The sequence below is a fragment of the Oryctolagus cuniculus genome, chromosome 3, assembly GCF_964237555.1.
Source record: "Oryctolagus cuniculus chromosome 3, mOryCun1.1, whole genome shotgun sequence".
NCBI lineage: Eukaryota > Metazoa > Chordata > Mammalia > Lagomorpha > Leporidae > Oryctolagus > Oryctolagus cuniculus.
The window spans coordinates 170,889,124-170,911,620 of NC_091434.1; the positions used below are offsets into that span (position 1 = coordinate 170,889,124).

General features: G+C 39.7%; 1 protein-coding gene across 21 annotated transcripts in view; it reads left to right on the plus strand.

Moving 5' to 3' along the window:
• Positions 1-22,497, plus strand: part of AGBL3 (AGBL carboxypeptidase 3) — a 91,563-nt gene that overhangs the window by 26,161 nt on the left and 42,905 nt on the right. For 11 of the 21 annotated variants that reach the window (XR_011387475.1, XM_008258136.4, XM_051848979.2 and 8 more), the window contains 6 exons: positions 10,282-10,420; positions 12,155-12,934; positions 17,315-17,477; positions 19,724-19,850; positions 21,559-21,659; positions 21,878-21,996. Coding sequence is in view for 20 of the 21 variants with exons in the window: in XM_008258136.4 (XP_008256358.3) it covers positions 10,282-10,420; positions 12,155-12,934; positions 17,315-17,477; positions 19,724-19,850; positions 21,559-21,659; positions 21,878-21,996 (1,429 nt within the window). In the remaining variant the exon portion in view is untranslated. Of the gene's footprint in view, positions 1-10,280; positions 10,421-12,154; positions 13,161-17,314; positions 17,478-17,505; positions 18,666-19,723; positions 19,851-21,558; positions 21,660-21,877; positions 21,997-22,497 lie in introns of those variants that run through there. The other 10 variants (XM_008258140.4, XM_051848983.2, XM_051848981.2 and 7 more) reach the window with 10 other exon arrangements.

The window sequence follows — 22,497 nt, forward strand, 5'->3', positions numbered from 1 at the left end:
GTTCCATTACCCTGGGAAGTTCATGTGTAGCTGTCCTGTCTCTCGTCAATCCCCACCTCTAACCCCAGGCCACCACTGTTCTAATTTCTATCGCTAAAGATTAGTTTTGCCTTATCTTAAGGTTCATAGAAATGCAGTCATACATAAGTATACTTTTGTGTCTGACTTCTTTGACATCAGAAATATATTTTTCAAGTTAATACACGTTAGTTGATTTTTTAAAAAGGATTGATTTATTTATTTGAAAGGCAGAGTTGCTGAGAGAGATGGAGAGATAGGAAGATCTTCCATCTACTGGTTCACTTCCCAAATGTCTGAAATGGCTGGGCTGGACCAGGCCAATGCTGGGAGCTTTAACTCCATCTGGGTCTCCCATGTGGGTGACATGGACCCAAGCACTTGGGCCATCTTCTGCTGCTTTCACAGGTGTATTAGGGAACTGGATCAGAAATAGAGCAGTCAGAACTCCAACCCGTACCCAAATGGAATTCTGGCGTCATAGGTGGTGGCTTAACCCGTTATTCTACAATGTTGGCTTCTGTTGATTATTTTAGTCTACTTTAATATCAAAATAGCTGTACTTTTTAGATATTAAGAGAGTTTTCTAAAAAGTTTATTTATTTGAGAGACAGAGAGAGTGCTCTCATCCTCTGGTTCACTCCCCAAATACATGTAATAGCCAAGGCTGGGTCAAGCCAAAGCTGGCAGTAGGAAACTCAAAATACTTTTGATTAACATTTGCATGTTATCTTTTCTCATCATTTTACTTTTTTTTAAGGATTTATTATTTGAAAGGCAGTTACAGACAGAAACTGGAAAAGACACAGAGAAAGAGAGAGAGAATCAATCTTCCATTGCTGATTTACTCCCCAAATGGCCACAATGGCCAGAGCTGGGTCAGTCTGAAGCCAGGAGCCAGGAGCTTCTTCCAGGTCTCCCAGATGGGTTCGGGGGCCGTCTTCCACTGCCCTCCTGGGTACATTAACACGGAGCTGGATTTGAAGTAGAGCAGCCAGGACTTGAACTGGCATCCAAATGGGATGCTGGCACTGTAAAAGGTGGCTTAACCTGCTATGCCACAGTGCCGGTCCCCATCATTTTACTTTTAACCTGTCTGTGTTATATATTTAATTTTTTTTAATTTTGGGGGAATAGGCAGCATATAGATGGGTTTGCTTTTTCATATAATTTGAAAATTATGTCTTTTTTTTTATCTTTTATTTAATGAATATAAATTTCCAAAGTACGACTCATGGGTTACAATGGCTTCCCCCCCCATACCGTCCCTCCCACCCACAACCCTCCCCTTTCCCACTCCCTCTCCCCTTCCATTCACATCAAGATTCATTTTCAATTATCTTAATATACAGAAGATCAGCTTAGTATACCTTAAGTAAGGATTTCAACAGTTTGCTCCCACACAGAAACATAAAGTGAAAAATAATAGATGATTTTTTTTAAATGATGATGAAATCAGATCAGTCCTATTGTCATGTTTAATCCCAGTGAGAGTCAAGTTGGGAATTGATTTTTTTTTTTTTTTTTTTTTTTTTTTTACAGAAGATCAGTTTAGTGTACATTAAGTAAAGATTTCAATCGTTTGCACCCCCATAGAAACACAAAGTGAAATATACTGTTTGAGTACTCGTTATAGCATTAAGCCTCAGTGTACAGCACATTAAGGACAGAGATCCTACATGAGGAGTAAGTGCACAGTGACTCCTGTTGTTGACTTTACAAATTGACACTCCTGTTTATGGCATCAGTAATCTCCCTATGCACCAGTCATGAGTTTCCAAGGCTATGGAAGCCCCTTGAGTATATGTAATATAATTATTGATGTAGTTGGACTACTTGCCGCCATTTTGCTAGTCTGTTCTATTTGTCCCATCTATTGTTTTTTCTTCTTTTAATACATTCTTTGAAGTTAATTTGAGTATATTTTACTATTCCATTTTGTCTCCACTGGCTTATCACATACACCTGTTTTAAATTATTGTGTAGTTGTCATAGATTTTTCAATATATATCTTTAATTTAGAAGACTCTACTTTCAAATTTTTTGTGCTACTTCACATATAATGTGAGGATCTTACAAAGTATATTTCCAATCCTTCCCCATTTCCTGTGTGCTATAGTTTTCAAATGTTTTACTTTTTCATGTTCTATAAAAGCTCGAAACATTGCTACCTCCTGTCTTTATACAGTTATATATTTATTGAGTCAACTAAACACAAGAAAAATAAATTTTACCTTTACTTTTATTTCACTTCTAGCACTGACTTATTTTTGCAGATCCACATTTCTGATATGAGATCGTTGTGCCTGAAAAGCTTTCTGAAATATTTCTTTAACTTAATATGATTTTTTTTTGACAGGCAGAGTTAGAGAGAGAGACAGAGAGAAAGGTCTTCCTTTTTCGTTGGTTCAGCCCCTAAATGGCCTCTACAGCCTGCGCTGTGCCAATCCAAAGCCAGGAACTGGGTGCTTCCTTCTGGTCTCCCATGTGGGTGCAGAGCCCAAGCACTTGGGCTATCCTCCACTGCACTCCCGGGCCACAGCAGAGAGCTGGCCTGGAAGAGGGGCAACCAGGACAGAATCCGGTGCCCCAACCGGGACTAGAACCCAGTGTGCCGGCTCCACAGGCAGAGGATTAGCCTGGTGAGCCGCAGCGCCAGCCTTAATACGAATTCTTTAAATTTGTTTATCTCGGTTTTTCTCTATTTTGAAAAATGTTTGATGGGCATAAAACTTTTCATTGCCAGCGCTGCGGCTCACTAGGCTAATCCTCTGCCTTGCGGCGCCGGCACCCCGGGTTCTAGTCCCGGTTGGGGCGCCGGATTCTGTCCCGGTTGCCCCTCTTCCAGGCCAGCTCTCTGCTGTGGCCAGGGAGTGCAGTGGAGGATGGCCCAGGTGCTTGGGCCCTGCACCCCATGGGAGACCAGGATAGCACCTGGCTCCTGCCATCGGATCAGCGTGGTACGCCGGCCGCAGCGCGCCGGCCGCGGCGGCCACTGGAGGGTGAACCAACAGCAAAAGGAAGACCTTTCTCTCTGTCTCTCTCTCTCTCACTGTCCACTCTGCCTGTCAAAAAAAAAAAAAAAAAAAAAAGCTTTTCATTGACAGATTTTGTCTTTGAGCACTTTGAGTAACTCTGTTGTTTTCTGACTGGGATAGTTTATGACTGGAAAACTGCAATAGTTTTATTTGTCCTGCTATATGGAAAGTATCTTTTATTTGTCCTTCTATATGGAAAGTGTCTTTTCTGACTGCCTGCAGTATTTTCTCTCTTTGGTTTTCAGCCGTCTGAATATGATAAGCCTAGGTGTGGATGTGTTTGGTATTTATCCTTCTTAATGTTCGTTGAGTTTCGTGTCATTGATGTTGGACAGCTCTCAGCTCTTGTTTCTTCACATATCTCTTCTCTAGGATTTCAATCACGGGTATGGTAGACCACTTGATCTTATTCTACAGTTCTTAGATACTGTATTCTAAAGTGGTTTCCTTTAAAAATCTCTATGCTTCAGTTTGGACGGTTTCTGTAATCTGATCTTCAAGTTCATTTATCCTTTCTTTTGCACTGTAAAGTCTATTGATGAGCTCATCAAAGATAGTCTCTATTTCTGTTACTATATTTTTCATTTCTCATGTTATACTTAATGGTTTCTTGTAGTTCTCTTTGCTGCAAATACCCACGTGATCTTGCATATTCTTAACCTTTTCTACTGGCCTTTAACATACTAGTCGTAGTTCTTTAAAATTCTTTATCTGATAAATCCAACATCTTTATCATACCAGACTAGTTGTATTAATGATTTTGCCTCTTGAAAGTATGTTGAGGGCCGGCGCCGCGGCTCACTAGGCTAATCTTCCGCCTTGCGGCACCGGCACCCCGGGTTCTAGTCCCGGTCGGGGTGCCGGATTCTGTCCTGGTTGCCCCTCTTCCAGGCCAGCTCTCTGCTGTGGCCAGGCAGTGCAGTGGAGGATGGCCCAGGTCCTTGGGCCCTGCACCCCATGGGAGAGCAGGATAAGTACCTGGCTCCTGCCTTCGGAACAGCGCGATGCGCCCGCCGCGGTGGCCATTGGAGGGTGAACCAACGGTAAAGGAAGACCTTTCTCTCTGTCTCTCTCTCTCACTGTCCACTCTGCCTGTCAAAAAAAAAAAAAAAAAGAAAGTATGTTGAGGTTTTTTTCCTTTGTGGTTTTCTTTTCTGTTCTTTGCATGGTTGGTCATTTTTAGTGGATAGCCAGAGATCTTGTGTAGGTCATAAAGACATAGGCAAATAATCATTATACCTGACAGTGGAAAAACATGTTCCAGGTGCTAAGCCTTCAGTGTATTGTGTGTGATGGGTGGGGGTGGGGTGTATTGATTCTGTCTATTTAGGAATTGAGCTCGTATTAGATGTATTCATGTTCTGGTTACCTTGAGTGTACCACAGGCTCCATGTCTGTCTAGCATTACCTGGTCTTTAGGCTGGGTAGAGGTTTTCTTTCAAAAGTGAACAATCCTCAGTGTTAAGTCTTCTCTCTGCTCTGCACCTCAGAGAGGGATCTCTCAATTCTACTGTTCTCCAGTTGACGGCTTTCTGTTGCCTGTTACTCAAGACTTTAGCCTAGTTGGGGGTGTGTGGTTGGGATTGAGTGAAGGATACTTTGTTCCTTTGTATGGGGATTAGTCTTAGTTGTGCAGAGTCCCTGGTTCTTAGGAGTGAGGCTGCTACAGTTGGAGTAGGATGCATTCCCCTGAACTTTCAGTCCCCCAACTAGTTAAGAAGGTAAAGAGTTCGTTTGATTTGGTGTTTAGGGTGGAGCTCCTGTGATGGGCTCTTGGAGGGTTTGATGCAGAAGAGACAGACACTGACACAGACGAGTGTGTTCCCTGTTCTTCACTCTGTGATGCTCTGCACTGAATAGCTCTAGAATAGCTCGAAGTGGACCGAGACTGATGCACCTGGAACCACAGGTCTGCTTCCAGCACGTACTCTGGCTCTTCCCCCAATAGTAAAGGATCTGGGCTTTCTTTTTAATGTATTTCCTTTGCCCAGATAGGACAGTGTTGTTCTTAACCATGTGAGATTGTATTTCCTAAAAGTGAAGAAGAAAGAAAGAAGAAAATGATCTGGGCCAGACACCTGGCCTTCTGGCAGTGCCTGGGACTCCTTCCCCACTCTGCACCGTAATTGTCTCCTCAGGTCTCTCACCTTGTGAGGACCGTGTGAGGGCCATAAAAGCGACTGCAATGGGAAAAAAAAAAATCCTTTATGCCTTTATATCCCATATATCTTTCCAGAAAATTTGTATTCTCTTATTAGCCTGCATTCAAGCTCTGCAAATGGATAGCACTTCTAAGTGAATGTTCCTCACTGGAATTGGCCAGATAAGCTGGTGCTCCTGTCCCACTGCCTCCTAGAAGTGCCGTGGATAATGGATTAGGTAACTGGCCTGGGGCTGGTGCTGTGGAGTAGTGGGTGAAGCTGCCGCCTACAGTGCCGGCATCCCATGTGGGCGCCAGTTTGAGTCCTGGCTGCTCCACTTCCCATCCTGCCCTCTGCTGTGGCCTGGGAGAGCAGTGGAGGATGGCCCAAGCACTTGGGCCCCTGCCTCTGTGTGCGAGACTGTGGGGTAGGTTAGTCCTCCACCTGCAGTGCTGGCATCCCATGTGGGCGCCAGTTCAAGTCCTGGCTGCTCCACTTCCCATCCTGCCCTCTGCTGTGGCCTGGGAAAGCAGTGGAAGATGGCCGAGCACTTGGGCCCCTGTGCATGAGAGATGTTAGGAAAGTGGCACAGTCTTATCTGTGACGCGATCTACACCCTGACACCATCCTCGGCCCTGGCCCCCGCTGCCATTGCTGGAAGCCAGGTGGCCACAGGGCCCAACCACCAGTGTCAAGCTCCACCCCCATCCCAATGGGATTCGCTGTTCCGACCTCCCTACCCGCCCCCTGGAGAAGGGATATCAGGACCCGTTTCCCGGATGCGCGCTCCCTTTTCTCCTTCCTTGCCCCTTCCCTCCCGTCTGCTGGGTTTTCTCCAAGAAGCCCTTTCCCTCACTCCGGTGTCTGGTGTGTTTCATGGTGGCCTTACAGGACACCCAGAGAAAGCTCCTGGCTCCTGATCGGCGCAGCTCCGGCTGTTGCGGCCAACTGGGGAGTGAGCCAGTGGATGGAAGACCTCTCTCTGCTGCTCCTTCTCTCTGTGTAACTCTGACTTTCAAGTAAAATAAATAAATCTTAAAAAAAAAAAAAAGTAGTTGGCCTAATTCGTTTGTCCGCTATCCAGAAATATTCTTATGTTGTTGTAAGGGTGGGAACAATACTCTTTCCAGTGCTCTACATCCGACACAGAACCTAAAAGTCGAATTCTGATTTTAAACCTTCTCTAGTGTTTAAAATTATAAGCATCTTGAGCTGTAAATTTCTTCCTAAGCATTGCTTTCACTTCATCCCACAAATGCTGATAAATTGTGTTTTCTGCATCATTAAGTTGGAAATAATTTCTAAAACCCTTGTAATTTTTTCTTCGATCTATGAGTTATTTAGAAATGAGTTGCTTTATTTCCAAATATATGAGATTACTCTAGATATGTCATTGCTTTCTCATTTAACCCCTTTGTGACGTTTTGAAGTGACACTTTTTTTTTTTTAACTTGATGCATGGTCTTTTTGACAGCATTTCACGTGCCTTTGGAACGAATGTGCATTCCGCAGTTGTGTGCATTGTTGTATGCATGTCTGTGAGATCAAGTTGTTTACATCTCATAACCTTTTTGAGTTGTTGTCTATTTGATCTATCAGTTACTGAGAGAAATGTTAAAGATGTCTAACTTGGGATGTTTTTCTCCCTTTGATTCTTCCAGTTTTCACTTCATGTACTTTGAAACACTTTTGATTATCATATTGCCTTTACAACAAATTGCTTCTTTTACCACTAAGAGGTTTTTCTTTCATTAGTATTGCACTTTATGTTGTTTCATATTAATATAGGCAATGCCAGCTTTCTTATATGTACTGTTTACGTGATGTAACCCCCCTTTTGTTTTCAGTCTTTCAATGAAATTATATTTAAATTCTGCCCTTTGTAGATAGCAGGAAGTAGGACCTTGCTTTTTATCTAGTGTGGCAGTCTCTGCCATTTAATTGGAATGCTTTGCCAGTTTATCTGTCATGTACATATAGATAATGTCTGGGTTTAATCTCTTATCTTATTGATTGGCCCATTTCAGTTTTGGTTCCTCAGTTGCTCCTCTTTTTAGGAAGGTTAATCAAATACTTTTTAGTATTTCGTTTTAACTGCTATTTATTTTCATACATAAATCACTTTCCTCAACTTTATACTTGTTGTTCTAGGAGTTACAGTAGACATCCTTGACTTCCCATAGTCTATTTAAAATTAATATTGTACCTTTTGTTGTTGCTATTTTTAACAGGTCAATGCCTTTAAATAAATCAAGGGAAGAAAAGATAGTCTTTTATATTAATCACATATTTGCCATTTCTTCTCTTCATCCTTCATGTAGATCTGAATTTCCATCTGGCCTCATTCTTCTTCAACCCAAAAAACTCCCTTTAGCATTTCTTTTCCGATTTCCAGTGTAAATCTGCTGGCAATTAGCTCCTTCAAGTTTTGCTTGTCTAATAACGCACTTACTCCATTTTTGAAGGCTTTCTCACTGGATATAGAATTCCAGATTGACTTTTTTTATTTAAAGAATTGTTCCATTGTCTTGTAGCATATGTTGTCCTTGATGAGAAGTCAGCTGCAATTTATTTAGTTTTTTCTTTATGTGATGTGTCTGTTTCTCAGTAGCTGTGATGTGCCATTGTGATGTGCTTAGATTTGGTCATTTATTTTTTGGTTATATATTTTTCCTCCTTTGGGTTTGCTGAACTTCTTCAATCAATAGGTTAATACAAATAATTCTAAAACATTTGGGAAAATTTCAGCCATTGTTTCTTCACATATTTTTTCCATGCCATTCTTTCTTGCCTGTCCTTTGAAATTCCAATTACACATATGTCAGATTTCTAGCTGTGTCCTACACATCACTGGATATTTTCCATTTTTTTCTTTTTCTGTTCTTTAGTTTGGATGATTTATATGTATTTGTTCAGTTTGCTGATTCTTTCATCAGCTGTAAGCTTTCTTGTTTTCTTTGTTTCCTTTTTTAATATCTTCCAATTATAAATTGACATAATGGACAGCTATCTTTATGATGTGCAGAGTGATGTTGTGATTTTTGAATACTATGTAGAATAATTAAACCTTAGGCCCACCTAATAAATATTTCACTTCAGCTGTTGTATTTTTTATTGCTAGAATTTCTTTAGGTTCTTTTTTATGCTTTCCCTTTCCTTTTTATCAGGTTCTTATCTGTTTTTTCATTATCCCCTTTGCTCTGAGCCTTTCGATCCATTCAGAGTCCTTCTCTGCTAATTCCAGCCTCTGAGTTATCTTGGGGTTTGGTGTCTGTGTGTGTGTGTGTGTTTGTGTGTGCATGCATGGGTTTTCTTCATGTTCCTTATGCAGCTTTCTTCTCTCTTGTTCCACGCCTCACAAGTTTCAAGAGCCCCAAGTAAGAGTGAATCTTACCTCCTCAGCTGCACAAGAATGTCATGCTATTTGTAAGTGTCACATCTGTAGGCAGTATTCCAGAAAAGTACCTCTCTAGAAAGCCCGGCTTGCCTCTGCAGATATTTGTATCCCTATATAAAGTTTATATTTAGCATATATTTATGTTTAAAGTCATGGATCATGAAAGATGTATTGTAGGGAGGTTATATTAAGTTCTAGGAGGCCATTAAGTTGTTGATCATTTTTGCTCCTTTCATGTTTGGTTTTATTTTTTATAAAGGTAAGTCTGTTGTCATTTATCTTTAGTCCTAGGTCACAGCCTTTGCTCTTAGACATGGTCCTTATGCCTTTTTGGAGGCATAGCTGAATGCCTAAGGTGTTCCTTCCACTCTGGATAAGTTGGAATCTCAGATAGCCCAGAACCATATTGTATTAGCTCTGGCGTCTCAGCTGCAGTAATGCTCTCATCCTTTGATTGTGTAATCAGCCCCTCAGCCAAAGGCTGGAGAACCACTGTGTAGACTGGTGAGTCCCTCCCTGTATATGGCCTTTTATTCTGGTGCATTGACTTCCAGACTTCAGCCATCCTAGGAAACAAGTTTGCCTGCTCAGCTCAGCTCAGCTCACCGCATACTGTCATGCTGTGCTAAGTGCTACTTGCTTACGCTGTAGTTGAGAAGGAACCCCTACACAGAAAGCCAAGGCTAGTGGCTGGCATTGTTGTGACTTTCTGGGTTAAGTTGTTGCCTGTGAAGCTGGCCTCCTGTATGGGCACCAGTTCATGTCCTGGCTGCTGCACTTCCCATCCAGCTCCCTGCAAATGGCCTGGGAAAGCAGAGGAAGATGGCCGAAGTCCTTGGGCACCTGCCCCAAGTGGGAGACCCGGATGAAGCTCCTGGATCCTGGCTTCCACGCGGCCCAGCCCTGGACATTGTGGCCATTTGGGGAGTGAACCAGCAGATGGAAGATCAGTCTTTCTCTCTCTCTCTCTCTGCCATTCAAATAAATAAACAAATCTTTAAAAAAAAAAAAAAAAAAGAAGGCCGGCGCCGTGGCTCAATAGGCTAATCTTCCACCTTGGGGCGCCGGCACACCGGGTTCTAGTCCCGGTTGGGGCGCCGGATTCTGTCCCGGTTGCCCCTCTTCCAGGCCAGCTCTCTGCTATGGCCAGGGAGTGCAGTGGAGGATGGCCCAGGTGCTTGGGCCCTGCACCCCATGGGAGACCAGGAAAAGCACCTGGCTCCTGGCTCCTGCCATCGGATCAGCACGGTGCGCCGGCTGCAGCGGCGGCCATTGGAGGGTGAACCAACGGCAAAGGAAGACCTTTCTCTCTCTGTCTCTCTCTCTCACTGTCCACTCTGCCTGTCAAAAAAAAAAAAAAAAAAAAAGAAATCCAAGGCTACAAGGCTAGATAAACACGGCTCACTTCGTATGTTTTATCTTTTTTCAAAGACCTCACATAGTTCCGTTGTGTGTGTTGTTCTATTGCATGCAAGTAGCTCATATTTGTCCAGTTTTATAGTCATCTACAGTAAAAGGGAAGATTCAGGACCAATTGCTTTTTTTAGACTCTCTTATTTCAACATAAATCTATACAAATCAGGCCAATTATTTTAAAATTTATAATCCTTATGCTTGCATTGTAGCTCTAAACTCTATCCAGAATACTTCAGACATATCTTGCTATCTCTGTGTCTTCTCTCATCAGCTTACAAAGAGCCCTGTTTTGTGTATTCCCGAGTTGGGGGCAACCGGACACCCTTAAAGCAGCCTGTGGACAACTGTGACAACACTTTGCTGTTTGAAGCAAGGTTTGAGAGCGGCAATCTGCAGAAGGTAGTCAAAGTGTAGGTTTCATTGTTTTCATTGGAGGAGCTTAGAACATCAGCTATTATTTTCTGTATTAGGTACATTAGCATTCTTAGTATCCATTACTAAACTGTAATTCCTTGAAGTACAAATGCTATTTAAAATTATGGAGGGGGGGATAATATAAAGGTTCTGAGTTCAAGTAATTTGGGGAATTATGGCTCAAACTGAAACAAATTTCTATACATTTTCAGTATGACAGTATTAACTGTCACACAGTGCTTCTCAAACTTTTTTTTTTTTTTTTTGACAGAGTGGACAGTGAGAGAGAGAGACAGACAGAAAGGTCTTCCTTTTGCCGTTGGTTCACCCTCCAATGGCCACCGCGGCCGGTGTGCTGCGGCCGGCGCATTGCGCTGATCCGAAGGCAGGAGCCAGGTACTTATCCTGGTCTCCCATGGGGTGCAGGGCCCAAGCACTTGGGCCATCCTCCACTGCACTCCCGGGCCATAGCAGAGGGCTGGCCTGGAAGAGGGGCAACCAGGACAGAATCCAGCACCCTGACCGAGACTAGAACCCGGTGTGCCGGCGCCACAAGGCCGTGGCGCCAGCCTCTCAAACTTTTTAATGGAGTAAAATATGTTGAGTGCCCCTTAAAATATTCCAAGGACAATCTTTTAAATATAAGTGTTTATTACGTAAAATTTTAAACATATAGTTAACTACAGAGAATAATACAATCCTATACTAACTACCATATTGAACAGCTATCAGAGTTTTACAACATTTATGTCACCTATTCATGAGCCATTATTTCTAATTATATACAAGCACACACTCAAAGTAGATAATGCTGAATGGGATAAGAAATTATTTGGCAAAGAAAAAGATTAAAACTAATCAGATAAGATTGTTATGTGTAAAATTAATATTCCATTGAAATTACTATTTTTACCTGAATAAATATAAGGAAACAAATAGTTGTCAAACACAGTCCCTGTCCCTAAGAGTTCAAATTTTGTAACCTCTGTGACAATTTATGCTTGTTTTGAACTTCTCTCGGTGATAGTTATTTTATATTCATAGGGTTAGACTCTAATAGAAAATATATGTGTCTGCAGCAAAAAGAGAAAAGAAATGTTGGGCTTTTCTTCTGTTGCAGTAACTCTTTAGTCATTTCTTTTATTCAAGACATACTTGGGGTAAAACATAAATTTGATATCAAATGCCTATATTGTTACTGTGCTGTTGAATTACATAGTAATATAAAGGCATTAGAATTAGGAGAGAAGCAATTTCTCTTCCAATAAGAGTGAGTATATCACACTTTTTCTTTTGAAGTTGTTATTTGATGTTGCCTAAATAAACATTAGTGTCCCAAAAAAGCTTCCTTTTTTCAATTTAATTTTTTTGATATAGCATATTTTTAATTTACTTTATAGTCACAGGCTTAATGGCTCTACTAAATAGATAGTTCAGTAAATAAAAATAAAAAGACCATAGTCCAGCAGAAAATAGGAAAAGACTGTAACATAATCGACTGAAAAGATGCTCAACTTCACTCACACAGAGAAAGTTCTAAAATGCTCACAAGATCATTAAAACTATAGTAGTATGTAATTCCATCAATTTGTATAACGAAGATTTAAAACAAAGCCACAAAAAGCTTTTTGTGAGTAGGTAAAAATAAAATAGTTTTCCTCGTTTAATTTAACAGGATTGTCATTTTGTAGCATTCTTATATGCCTTTTCCTCCCTTTCTTGTGTATTAGGGGAGAATATGAATACCAGTTGGCTGTGCGCCCTGACCTCTTCACAGACAAACACACCCAGTGGTACTATTTCCAAGTCACTAATACCCGAGCAAGAGTAGTCTACAGATTCACTATTGTCAACTTCACCAAGCCTGCTAGCCTTTACAATCGGGGTATGCGCCCACTGTTCTATTCTGAAAAAGAGGCCAAGGCTCATCATATTGGCTGGCAGAGAATAGGAGACCAGATCAAGTACTATAGGAACAATCTGGGCCAAGACGGGCACCACTATTTCTCCCTGACATGGACCTTTCAGTTTCCACACAGCAAAGATACCTGCTATTTCGCTCACTGCTATCCGTACACTTACACTAAGCTACAAGAGTACCTTTCTGACATCAATAACGACCCAGTACAGTCCAAGTTTTGTAAAATACGTGTCTTGTGCCACACGCTTGCTAGGAACATGGTGTATATTTTAACAGTCACCACCCCCTTGAAGAACGCTGACTCAAGAAAGCGAAAGGCTGTGATTCTGACTGCACGGGTCCACCCAGGAGAAACCAACAGCTCTTGGATCATGAAAGGCTTCCTAGATTTTATTTTAGGAAACTCAAGTGATGCACAGTTGCTCCGGGACACTTTCGTCTTCAAGGTGGTACCCATGCTGAATCCAGATGGTGTGATTGTGGGAAATTACCGGTGTTCCTTAGCTGGACAGGACTTAAACCGTAATTACACATCTCTCCTGAAGGAGTCTTTTCCTTCTGTCTGGTATACCCGGAACATGATCCGGAGGTAAAATAAGGCTCAGATCACCTCTCTGCTTATGTAGTAACTTTGGGATTGAGAATTGTGCTCCCGCAGGTCCGCTGACGGTTCTCTCCTCTCTAGATAACTTGTCTTTTCTTTGTCTTCCCCATCTGTCTCAACACTGATTGCATACCCTTCTGGAATTATGCCACTGGATACACCAGCCTCCCTTATGAAACAGACTGCAGAATGTGTTGGTAACTCTCTGAAAGTAATAGTTAAATTTGCATATCTCAAATATGGTTTCTTACTAGAGCTCATGGTAGAATTGACGTTTGCACTGGGATCCTTGAATCCTGGTGTGTGAAAGTTAATTATGTCCCAGCACTGGGTGAATCCCATGTTGTTCTGTGAGTCCCTTGATCATCAGGTTGCATAGTCGTTTAAGCTTTAATGAAGAATAGTCTTATTACCCCTAGAAAAACAGAATAGCTTTAAATCTTGCAAAGAGTCTGGGACAGTAAAATGCACATCGTATTTAATTGTATTTGAATGACTGGGTGAATTCTGTGACAATTCCAAGTAGTAGCCATCAGGAAGAGACGTGTTACAGTGCAAAGACGTATTGGAGACCAGGGACACCCATCACAAGTCCAAGCCTGTTCACCTTTTTGGTTGACAACATGGACTTCAGAGCTAAGCACGTCACACTGCAGTCCCTGTTGTATTATTTACTCAGCATCTGACCTTGTGTCATTTCATGTCATTGCAGTTTTGTCATTTGTAAGACAGAAATAATAATACCTCATAGATGGGAGGATGAAATAGGTAAATTATTACTAACACTCAGATTAGGGTCTTGAACTCTGAAAGCTTTAAATTTATACAGTGTTTCTTAAATGTAAAAAGAAAAAGTGTTAACTGAATCAGACACAGATGTGAAAACTCTTTGTACAGTACTTTGGGTTATTCCAGGGCTACAGTGATAGGTATTGTTACAGAGATGCTGTGTCTCTCCGGCCTGTTCCCGGCATCCTCAGGGCAGCCAGTGTAAGAGCTGTTACGAAGCAGCCAGGGACCCCTGGGTTGCCTCCAGTTCCTCAGAGGAGCTCACAGGTCTTAGAAGTACCTGGCGTGGATCCAGTTGTCAGTCTGTTCAGCCTCCATGTTCACCTTCATATTAACCCCCGTATGTCCTTAGGAAAATAGGGAGTGAAGTCCTGAGACCCACAAGAAGGACTGAAATCCCTGGTTTAATGCTTCTCACAGATGCGGACTCCAGAATATTTGGAAAGTTTCCAAGTGATCTAAGAATAACCTGTGACTTCTCTATTTTCCTGAAGATGCAAGCAATAAGGAGAGAGCTGAATCAATGCAGTATGGCATCCTGGATTGGATTCTAGGATGAAAAAGACCTTAGTAGAAAAACTAGTGAAATCCAAGTGAAGTTGAGAGTTAACGTTAACGTGCCAGTGTTGGTTTCTTCTTTTGTAACAATGTTCCATGGTTAGGTAGTGTGTTAACACTGAGGGAAACTAGGTAAGGCATATATAGCACTCTACTGTTTTTGCAGGTAAGTGGAATACAAGGTTAGTCACGTAAGTGTGGAAAGGTGAGCAGCTGTACATACATGTAAGATTATATTTAAAGTGTAGTAGAGTAGGAGACAACAGCTCTTAAAGAGACTCAGTATAAAAAACCTTAGAATAGCTTCCTTACCAGTAAGTAAGAAGAAAATTTCAACTGTTTCTAATGTTAATTGTTGTAAAATGAGGTACCCTAATATCTTTTTCTCATTTCAAAAATAATAACATTGGGGAAATTAATTATTTAGAAGTTTCTTTTGAGTTACTTGTAAAAAACAGAAAGATTATTTAAGTTGGGGGAATTGGGAGATATAAAGATATATAGCATAGTTCATACATATTTAAGAACTTGATATTCATGCTGTATAATCTAGTTAGTTTTCTAAAGAGTTAGGCTTAACTAGTGGTCTTATGTAAATCTTATGTTCCCAGTTAGAATTTATTGGGCTCAAATGAGAAAAAGCCAATAGATGAATACATGTAAACAATTTCATTGTAGGATTTCACTGTAGTTTAAAGAAGTATTGTTTCTAATAGAAGCAATGCTTTGAATGTTTTGTTTTAATATTTTTATTATAATTGTAGTGTATTTATACTGTTGTACATCCCATTGCTCCCATTTTGATATTTATGCTTCCACATAAATAAATAGTATATATAATTTTGATTGTTTAAGTGATATACTGATATACTGATGCTAGTTGAAAATGTTAAAAACATAAGAGTGGGAATAAGAGAGGGAAGAGATGTATAATTTGGGACATGCTCGGGCTGACTTGCCCCAATTGGTAGAGTTGGAAACATACCAGGGGATTCCAATTCAATCCCATCAAGGTGGCATGTGCCAATGCCATCTCACTACTCCAAGTGATCAATTTCAGTTCACAATTGATCATAATGAAAGGACTAAGAGTCAAAGGGAGCACATAAACAAGTCTAGTATCTGCTAACACCAACCGATAGAATAAATAAAGGGGAGAGTGATCCAACATGGGAAGTGAGATACTCAGCAGACTCATAGAATGGCGGATGTCCTAAATAGCACTCTGGCCTCAAAATCAGCCCTAAAGGCACTCGGATCTGGCTGAAAAGCCCATGAGAGTATTTCAAGCATGGAAAGCCAAGACACTCTGGCAAAAAGATCTCTGTGAGTGAGATCCCAGTGGAAAGAACAGGTCTTCAAAGAGGGAGGTGCCTTTCTCTGAAGGGAGGAGAGAACCTCCACTTTGACTATGACCGTGTCTAAACAAGATAAGAGTCGGAGAACTCAAGGGGCTTCCATAGCCTTGGAAACTCATAACTGGTGCATAGGGAGATTACTGATGCCATAAACAGGAGTGTCAATTGGTAAAGTCAACAACAGGAGTCACTGTGCACTTACTCCTCATGTAGGATCTCGGTCCTTAACGTGCTGTACACTGAGGCTTAATGCTATAACGAGTACTCAAACAGTATATTTCACTTTGTGTTTCTATGGGGGTGCAAACGACTGAAATCTTTACTTAATGTACACTAAACCGATCTTCTGTAAAAAAAAAAAAAAAAAAAAAAGAAAGAAAGAAAAAAAAATCATCTATTATTTTTCACTTTCTGTTTCTGTGTGGGAGCAAACTGTTGAAATCTTTACTTAATGTATGCTAAACTGATCTTCTGTATATAAAGAGAATCGAAAATGAATCCTCATGTGAATGGAAGGGGAGAGGGAGTGGGAAAGGGGAGGGTGGTGGGTGGGAGGGACGGTATGGGGGGGAAAGCCATTGTAATCCATAAGCCGTACTTTGGAAATTTATATTCATTAAATAAAAGTTAAAAAAAAAAAAAAATAAAAAAAAAAATAAAAAAAAAAAAAGGCAGAATTGCCATAATCCTACCATCTCAAAACTGCCACTTTTTTAACCTTTTGAAAGTTTTTTCTCCCAGTTGTTTTTGTCCTTCAGTTGGAGGGGGCTAATTTTTAATTGTTTTAATATTTACTGAGTGCTAAGTCATATTGACAAAGGATTGAGCCTCTTAATGAATTATAATAATTCCTTAAAATATTTGTTATAAATTTACCTGAAAAAGTCAAATCAGACTTTATTACCATTTTATCAAAATAATACTTATTCACCACACCAATCAAGAGTTAATTGACTTCAACATCAAGTCATCAGACACTCAGTGTTTAACAAATACTTGGGGAGTGAGGTGCATACCACTGTTGTCGATGATGTGAAGCACTCCCCATCCTTAACCAGCATAGATATCAGAGAAAGTGAAAACTTTCCCAAGTAGTGCCAAATAAAGGTTACCAGTATTAAATGCAACAGGAGTTTAAAGAAAACTGTCTATGGGTATGACTAGTTGGAGAAGAAATAAGACATAAGGTCAGTCTTGAAGGGTAGGATGTAATATTTACATGAACAAAATTGAAGAAAAAAATGGCTTCCAGTCAGAATTCATGTGTAAATGTAGTGAACAATTACAGAAGTGAATTGTTCTCTGTGTACAACAGAGAACTGGAATAATGAAGCAGAAAGATCTTTTTGGATAAGGTAAATTTTGTCCATGTAATGGAAGGTTACCATATTCATATATTATATGTAGTTAATAGGAAATTACCATCAATTTCTGGAAAAATATATTATTAAAAATATAGAGTATAAATAAGAGAATTACCTTCAATTTCTTGAAAAAATATTGTTAAATATATACAGTATGGATAAGAGGATGAAACTGAAAGTCAGTATGTATAAGAAATCCTGTTTATTTGGCTATTATATTTGTGAATCTACAGTTGTTTCCATAGAAGAAACATGCAGAGGTCAAAGTTAGTAACTCATATTTTTCTTCTTGGTAGATTGATGGAGAAACGAGAGGTTATTTTATATTGTGATCTTCATGGCCATAGTAGGAAAGAGAATATCTTCATGTATGGCTGTGATGGTAGCGACAGATCTAAAGCATTGTACTTACAGCAGCGAATCTTTCCACTTATGCTGAGCAAAAATTGTCCAGATAAAGTAAGATCTTAACTTTGCCTTTACTAAGTGTTACCCATGTGTACCCGTAGAATGAGTAATTGCTACCCAAGAGACTTTTTTATTTTGTTATTTTTGATGTGGTTTAATACAGTTTTCCATTAAAAAAGTTACATGGAGCTGACCAATTATGTGAAAATATGAAGACAAAAATGCCTGAATCCTACCACCATAAGCCCACCACAGTTTACCTTTCGAAAACGTCCTCTATTTATTGCTGTTTTAATATTTGTAAAGTGTCTAAATTAATACTAGCTAAAGATTTTCCTCTTGAGGAATGTGTAATAACTTATTTATAGTATTTATTAGAATTTTCCCAGGAAAGAAATCAATCTTTATATATAAATTAAAATGATAAATGAATGAAGTATATCTAATTTCTGAGGCTGCGAAACTGTTGGAGGTACTCATTTGCCAAGATATGAAAATTATTGTAATTATTCGTTAATAAAGACTAATATAACAAAGAAAGTATCTATCAACTTTCCCTTAAATTTTCAACCAACCAATCAAATTATAAAGGACTTGCTAAGAAATCCTCATTATCTTCTATCAATAATTAGGTCCCAAAGACATTAAAAGGAAAGAATGATCTGGTAAGAAGAGATATTTGCAGAGAGCATAAGTTCATTTCCCAAATAGGATTTATTTCTTCAGGAAAAAAAATCAGGGAAAGTACTTCATACCTATAAATATTCCTATATAAATTTAAACTGTCAGTACTCTTAGGCATAGTTCATTACTCTACAAAGTGATTCTATATTGCTAAGGTATTTTGATATTTGTTTATTGATATATTTCTTAGTGTCACAAATCTGTAACTTGTTCTATGTTAGATGAAATGGACCAATTTCTTAAACTCCATAAACAACAAATTTGCAGTTTAAATAGATCTTTATGATGTAAAAATTGCTTGAAATATATGGGCTTCCATTTCTAGAATTTCTCTTAAATGTTTCTTATTAAATCTCTTTCTGAACACCCATAATTACAGTTAGAAATTTCAAATTCCCCTCTCAGTAATCTGGAACTGATAGATAGACAATAGGCAAGAATATGTAAGAACTGATCAGCATCAACTGGTGGGATTTGATTGACATCATCGGGCGCTCTACTACACAGCATCATACACATTATATTCCAATGCCCATGGAACAGTCATCAATACAGGTCATATTCTGTAGCATTTTCAAAAATAGTGTGATAGCTTCTTATAAAAATAAATGTGCACTTACTATATGATACAGCAATCCTACTCCTAGATGTTTGTCTTAGAGAAATGAAAACTTAAAACCTATGTATAAACCTGTACACATGAACATTCATAGCAACCAAACACTGAAGGCAACTTTGAATGTGCCTAAGTGGTGAACAGATAAACTAGTGCATCCGTACAATGAACTACTGCTCAGCGGTACAAAAGAGTGAATATTAATGCACGCAACAACTGGGATAAATCTCAGAGGTATTAGAATAAGTGAAAGAAGCCAGTCTCAAAAGGTTACATACTATATGATTTCATTTATGTATGTTTATCTTTAAAATGCATATATCTTTAAAAAAAAGCTATAGTGACAGCAAATTAGTGCTTGTAAGAAGTTTGGGGTAGTGTAGGATTGTGACTGCAAAGGCATGGTGTGAGGGAGTTCTTTAGGGATAATGGAACTGTTTAGTATCAAGATTGTGTTGGTGGTTACATAAATCTGTACCTGCATTAAAATGCATAGAATAGAACATCTGAAAGTTTTGTTGTATGTTAATTAAAAAATAAAATTACTTACCCCCTCTCCCGCAAACCTCATGGTAGATACTGATCTCTATAAAAAACAATCTTTCAGGATCTTTCATATGGTCTCACATATGAAAACAAAGACTCTCTGTTTCTGGAGGTCTACAACAGTAAACACCATTCCTAACTATGTTTAAATTCCTTCCTACTATAAGATCGAACTCCAGCAATATCAAGAATAACCGACTGTGAATGTATGTGTTATATAAAGATAAAAATTAAATTGTATTGCAGGAATTAGAATATATAGCTCTCAGAAAAGTAAATGTATCATCCTTAAGATGAGTTCCTTCCATTGGTCAAGAAATACAAGTGGCTCCTGAAGCTTTAGTGAGAATTACAGATTTCGCTCAACTACCATTGTGTTTTCAACCCTGCTTCCTAAGAAAGATAAAGGTGCCAAAAATAATGGGTTTCATTATTATTTGTTGCTTTCCAGTTTTCATTCTCAGCTTGCAAGTTCAGTGTTCAGAAGAGCAAAGAAGGAACAGGAAGGGTGGTGATGTGGAAAATGGGAATTAGGAACAGCTTTACCATGGAGGCCACCTTTTGTGGCTCTACTCTGGGTAAGAGCAAACGTTCTCATTCATGACTCTCAGAGCTCTAAGCCAAGGAGGTATTTGCATGTGAAATATAATAGTCTAGACAATTTGGTAGGGAGCACCTTCTTCCCAGTTCAATACGTACGATTTAATCACTTCTGTAAGATGGATAAACTCCCACTTTGTGTTGTCTCTATTCCATCATCTCTCATCGTTTAGAAAAGGGAGTTTTTTTAGCATGTAGACAGAATACTCTCTAATTTGTATTTTATTAACTACTCTTGAAAGCTTATTTTTGTTTTGTGTTTTTTAAAGGGACTTCTACAAATTTTTAAAAACTGAATGTTCTTGATAATTTCAAGAAAAAAATCAACTTACATGCTTAAAATATCACCATAGAAATATTTTATAGATTTGTTATCTACAGAGAAAGATACACTGGCATTTTTTCGTGGTGGGAGTAATCTGTTTATATTTAGATGTGCAAGTACTTGGTTCCCTGAACTAAAAATAGAAGTGTGCTTCGTAATGCTTTTTTTTTTTTTTTTTTTTTTTTTTGACGGGCAGAGTGGACAGTGAGAGAGAGAGACAGAGAGAAAGGTCTTCCTTTTGCCGTTGGTTCACCCTCCAATGGCCGCCGCAGCCAGCGCGCTGCGGCCAGCGCACCACGTTGATCCGATGGCAGGAGCCGGGAGCCAGGTACTTATCCTGGTCTCCCATGGGGTGCAGGGCCCAAGCACTTGGGCAATCCTCCACTGCACTCCCTGGCCACAGCAGAGAGCTGGCCTGGAAGTGGGGCAACCGGGACAAAATCTGGCACCCCGACCGGGACTAGAACCCGGTGTGCCGGCGCCGCTAGGTGGAGGATTAGCCTAGTGAGCCGCAGCACCAGCCTTGTAATGCTACTTTAAAAATCTTTTAGTCACATCTAACATTCTAATGTAGTTCTCATATCCCATATTAAGGTAGTTCTCATCTTGTCAGAAAATGCATCAGCTCAGCAGCCTACACTGTGGCCAGCAGGTTAAGGGACTGCCTACGGCTGCTCTGCTTCCATTCCAGCTCCCTGCTTGTGCGCCTGGGAAGGCAGCAGAGGATGGTTCAGGTGCTTGGGCCCCTGCACCCATGTGGGAGACCTGGATGAAGCTCCTGGCTCCTGGCATTGGTCCAGCCGAGCTCTGGGTGTAGTGGCCTTCTGGGGGTGTGGGCCAGTAGATGGAAGAGATCCCTCTCCCTGTCTCTCTCTCTCTCTCTAACTCTGCCTTTCAATAAATAAATAAAATTTTTAAAAAATAAAATGTATCAACTCAAAAGAAAGCATTTGAAATCCACATGTATAATTTCCAGCTAGTTTTTAATGTACCTTAAAATTAATATAGTGTTATGGAAGATGAAAATATTTTTCCTCTAAAATCGTAACCTGTTTTTTTTTTCAGTAATTATTAGAACTGTTTATAACTGATAACCAAATATTCCTTAACTGTCTTACTGAATTCCTTCTTCCTTGGAGCATAGACCAGTGTGTATTAAGTCAGGTTTGTTCTGAGAGGTGGAGAAGTAACAGAGAAAGCAAGCAGGAAGCTGTTGATTGTCCTGCCCAGCAAAGAGAATCCAAAGTGGAGGTTGGGGAACCTGTCGGTGTTTCATTTACACTCTGTTTGTAACTTAGGCCTACCTGCTGAGGAAGACGACTAGGTCATCCTCAAGGATGCATAAACTTATTGATTTGTAGGTAAAAAACGAGGCACTCATTTCAACATAAAAGACCTGGAGTCAATGGGATACCATTTTTGTGATTCTCTCTTGGACTATTGTGATCCTGACCGGACCAAGGTAAACTAATCCATGTGGTAATAGAGCAGACCCCAGCCCATCGGACAACCTGCCTGTGACTATGACAGTTATTTTCTTTTTAATATTCCAGCAAGGTTCTGGGGCTTGGGATACTTAATGTCAAAATAATTATTATTCTGTTCATCTATAAATATTTAATTAGTTCAATTAGGAAATGAAATCATTTTATAATGAACTAATTTATAATTTTCCCCTAGTATTATCAGTGCCTGAAAGAATTAGAAGAAATGGCAAAACATACTCATATAAACGTGGAAAAAGCCTTTGAGGATTCATATACTTCTCTGATAGAAATCACAATGGATCCAGAGACTAGGTAAGTCAAGACTAGAGAAGTAATCAATTTGTTACACTGTTTTACTATGTTTCTTATAATAACATTAGGATACTACTGGAGATTCTCAACTGAAAATTTCAACTATGAGTAGGGGAGATTTTTCCCATGCATCCTATCAGGACCTCATCAAGACTTCATTTGATTGATTGATTTTTTAAATGTTTTAAAAAGTTTTTTTTTTTTAATTTATTTGAGAGAGTTACAGAGAAAGAGGGGGAGACACACACAGAGAGATCTTCCATCCACTGGTTCACCCCAAAGATGGCTTCAACTGGGCCAGGCCAAAGGTAGGAGCCAGGAACTTCTTCCAGGTCTCCCATGTGGGTAGCAGGTGCCCAGGCACTTGGGCCATCTTTGGCTGCTTTTCCCACTGTAGACTGCAGCTTTACCCACTGCGCCATAATGCCAGCCCCTTGATTTACTTTTTATTCAAGTAATATGAGCATCACTATTTGTAGTATATGAAAGACATGCCAAATT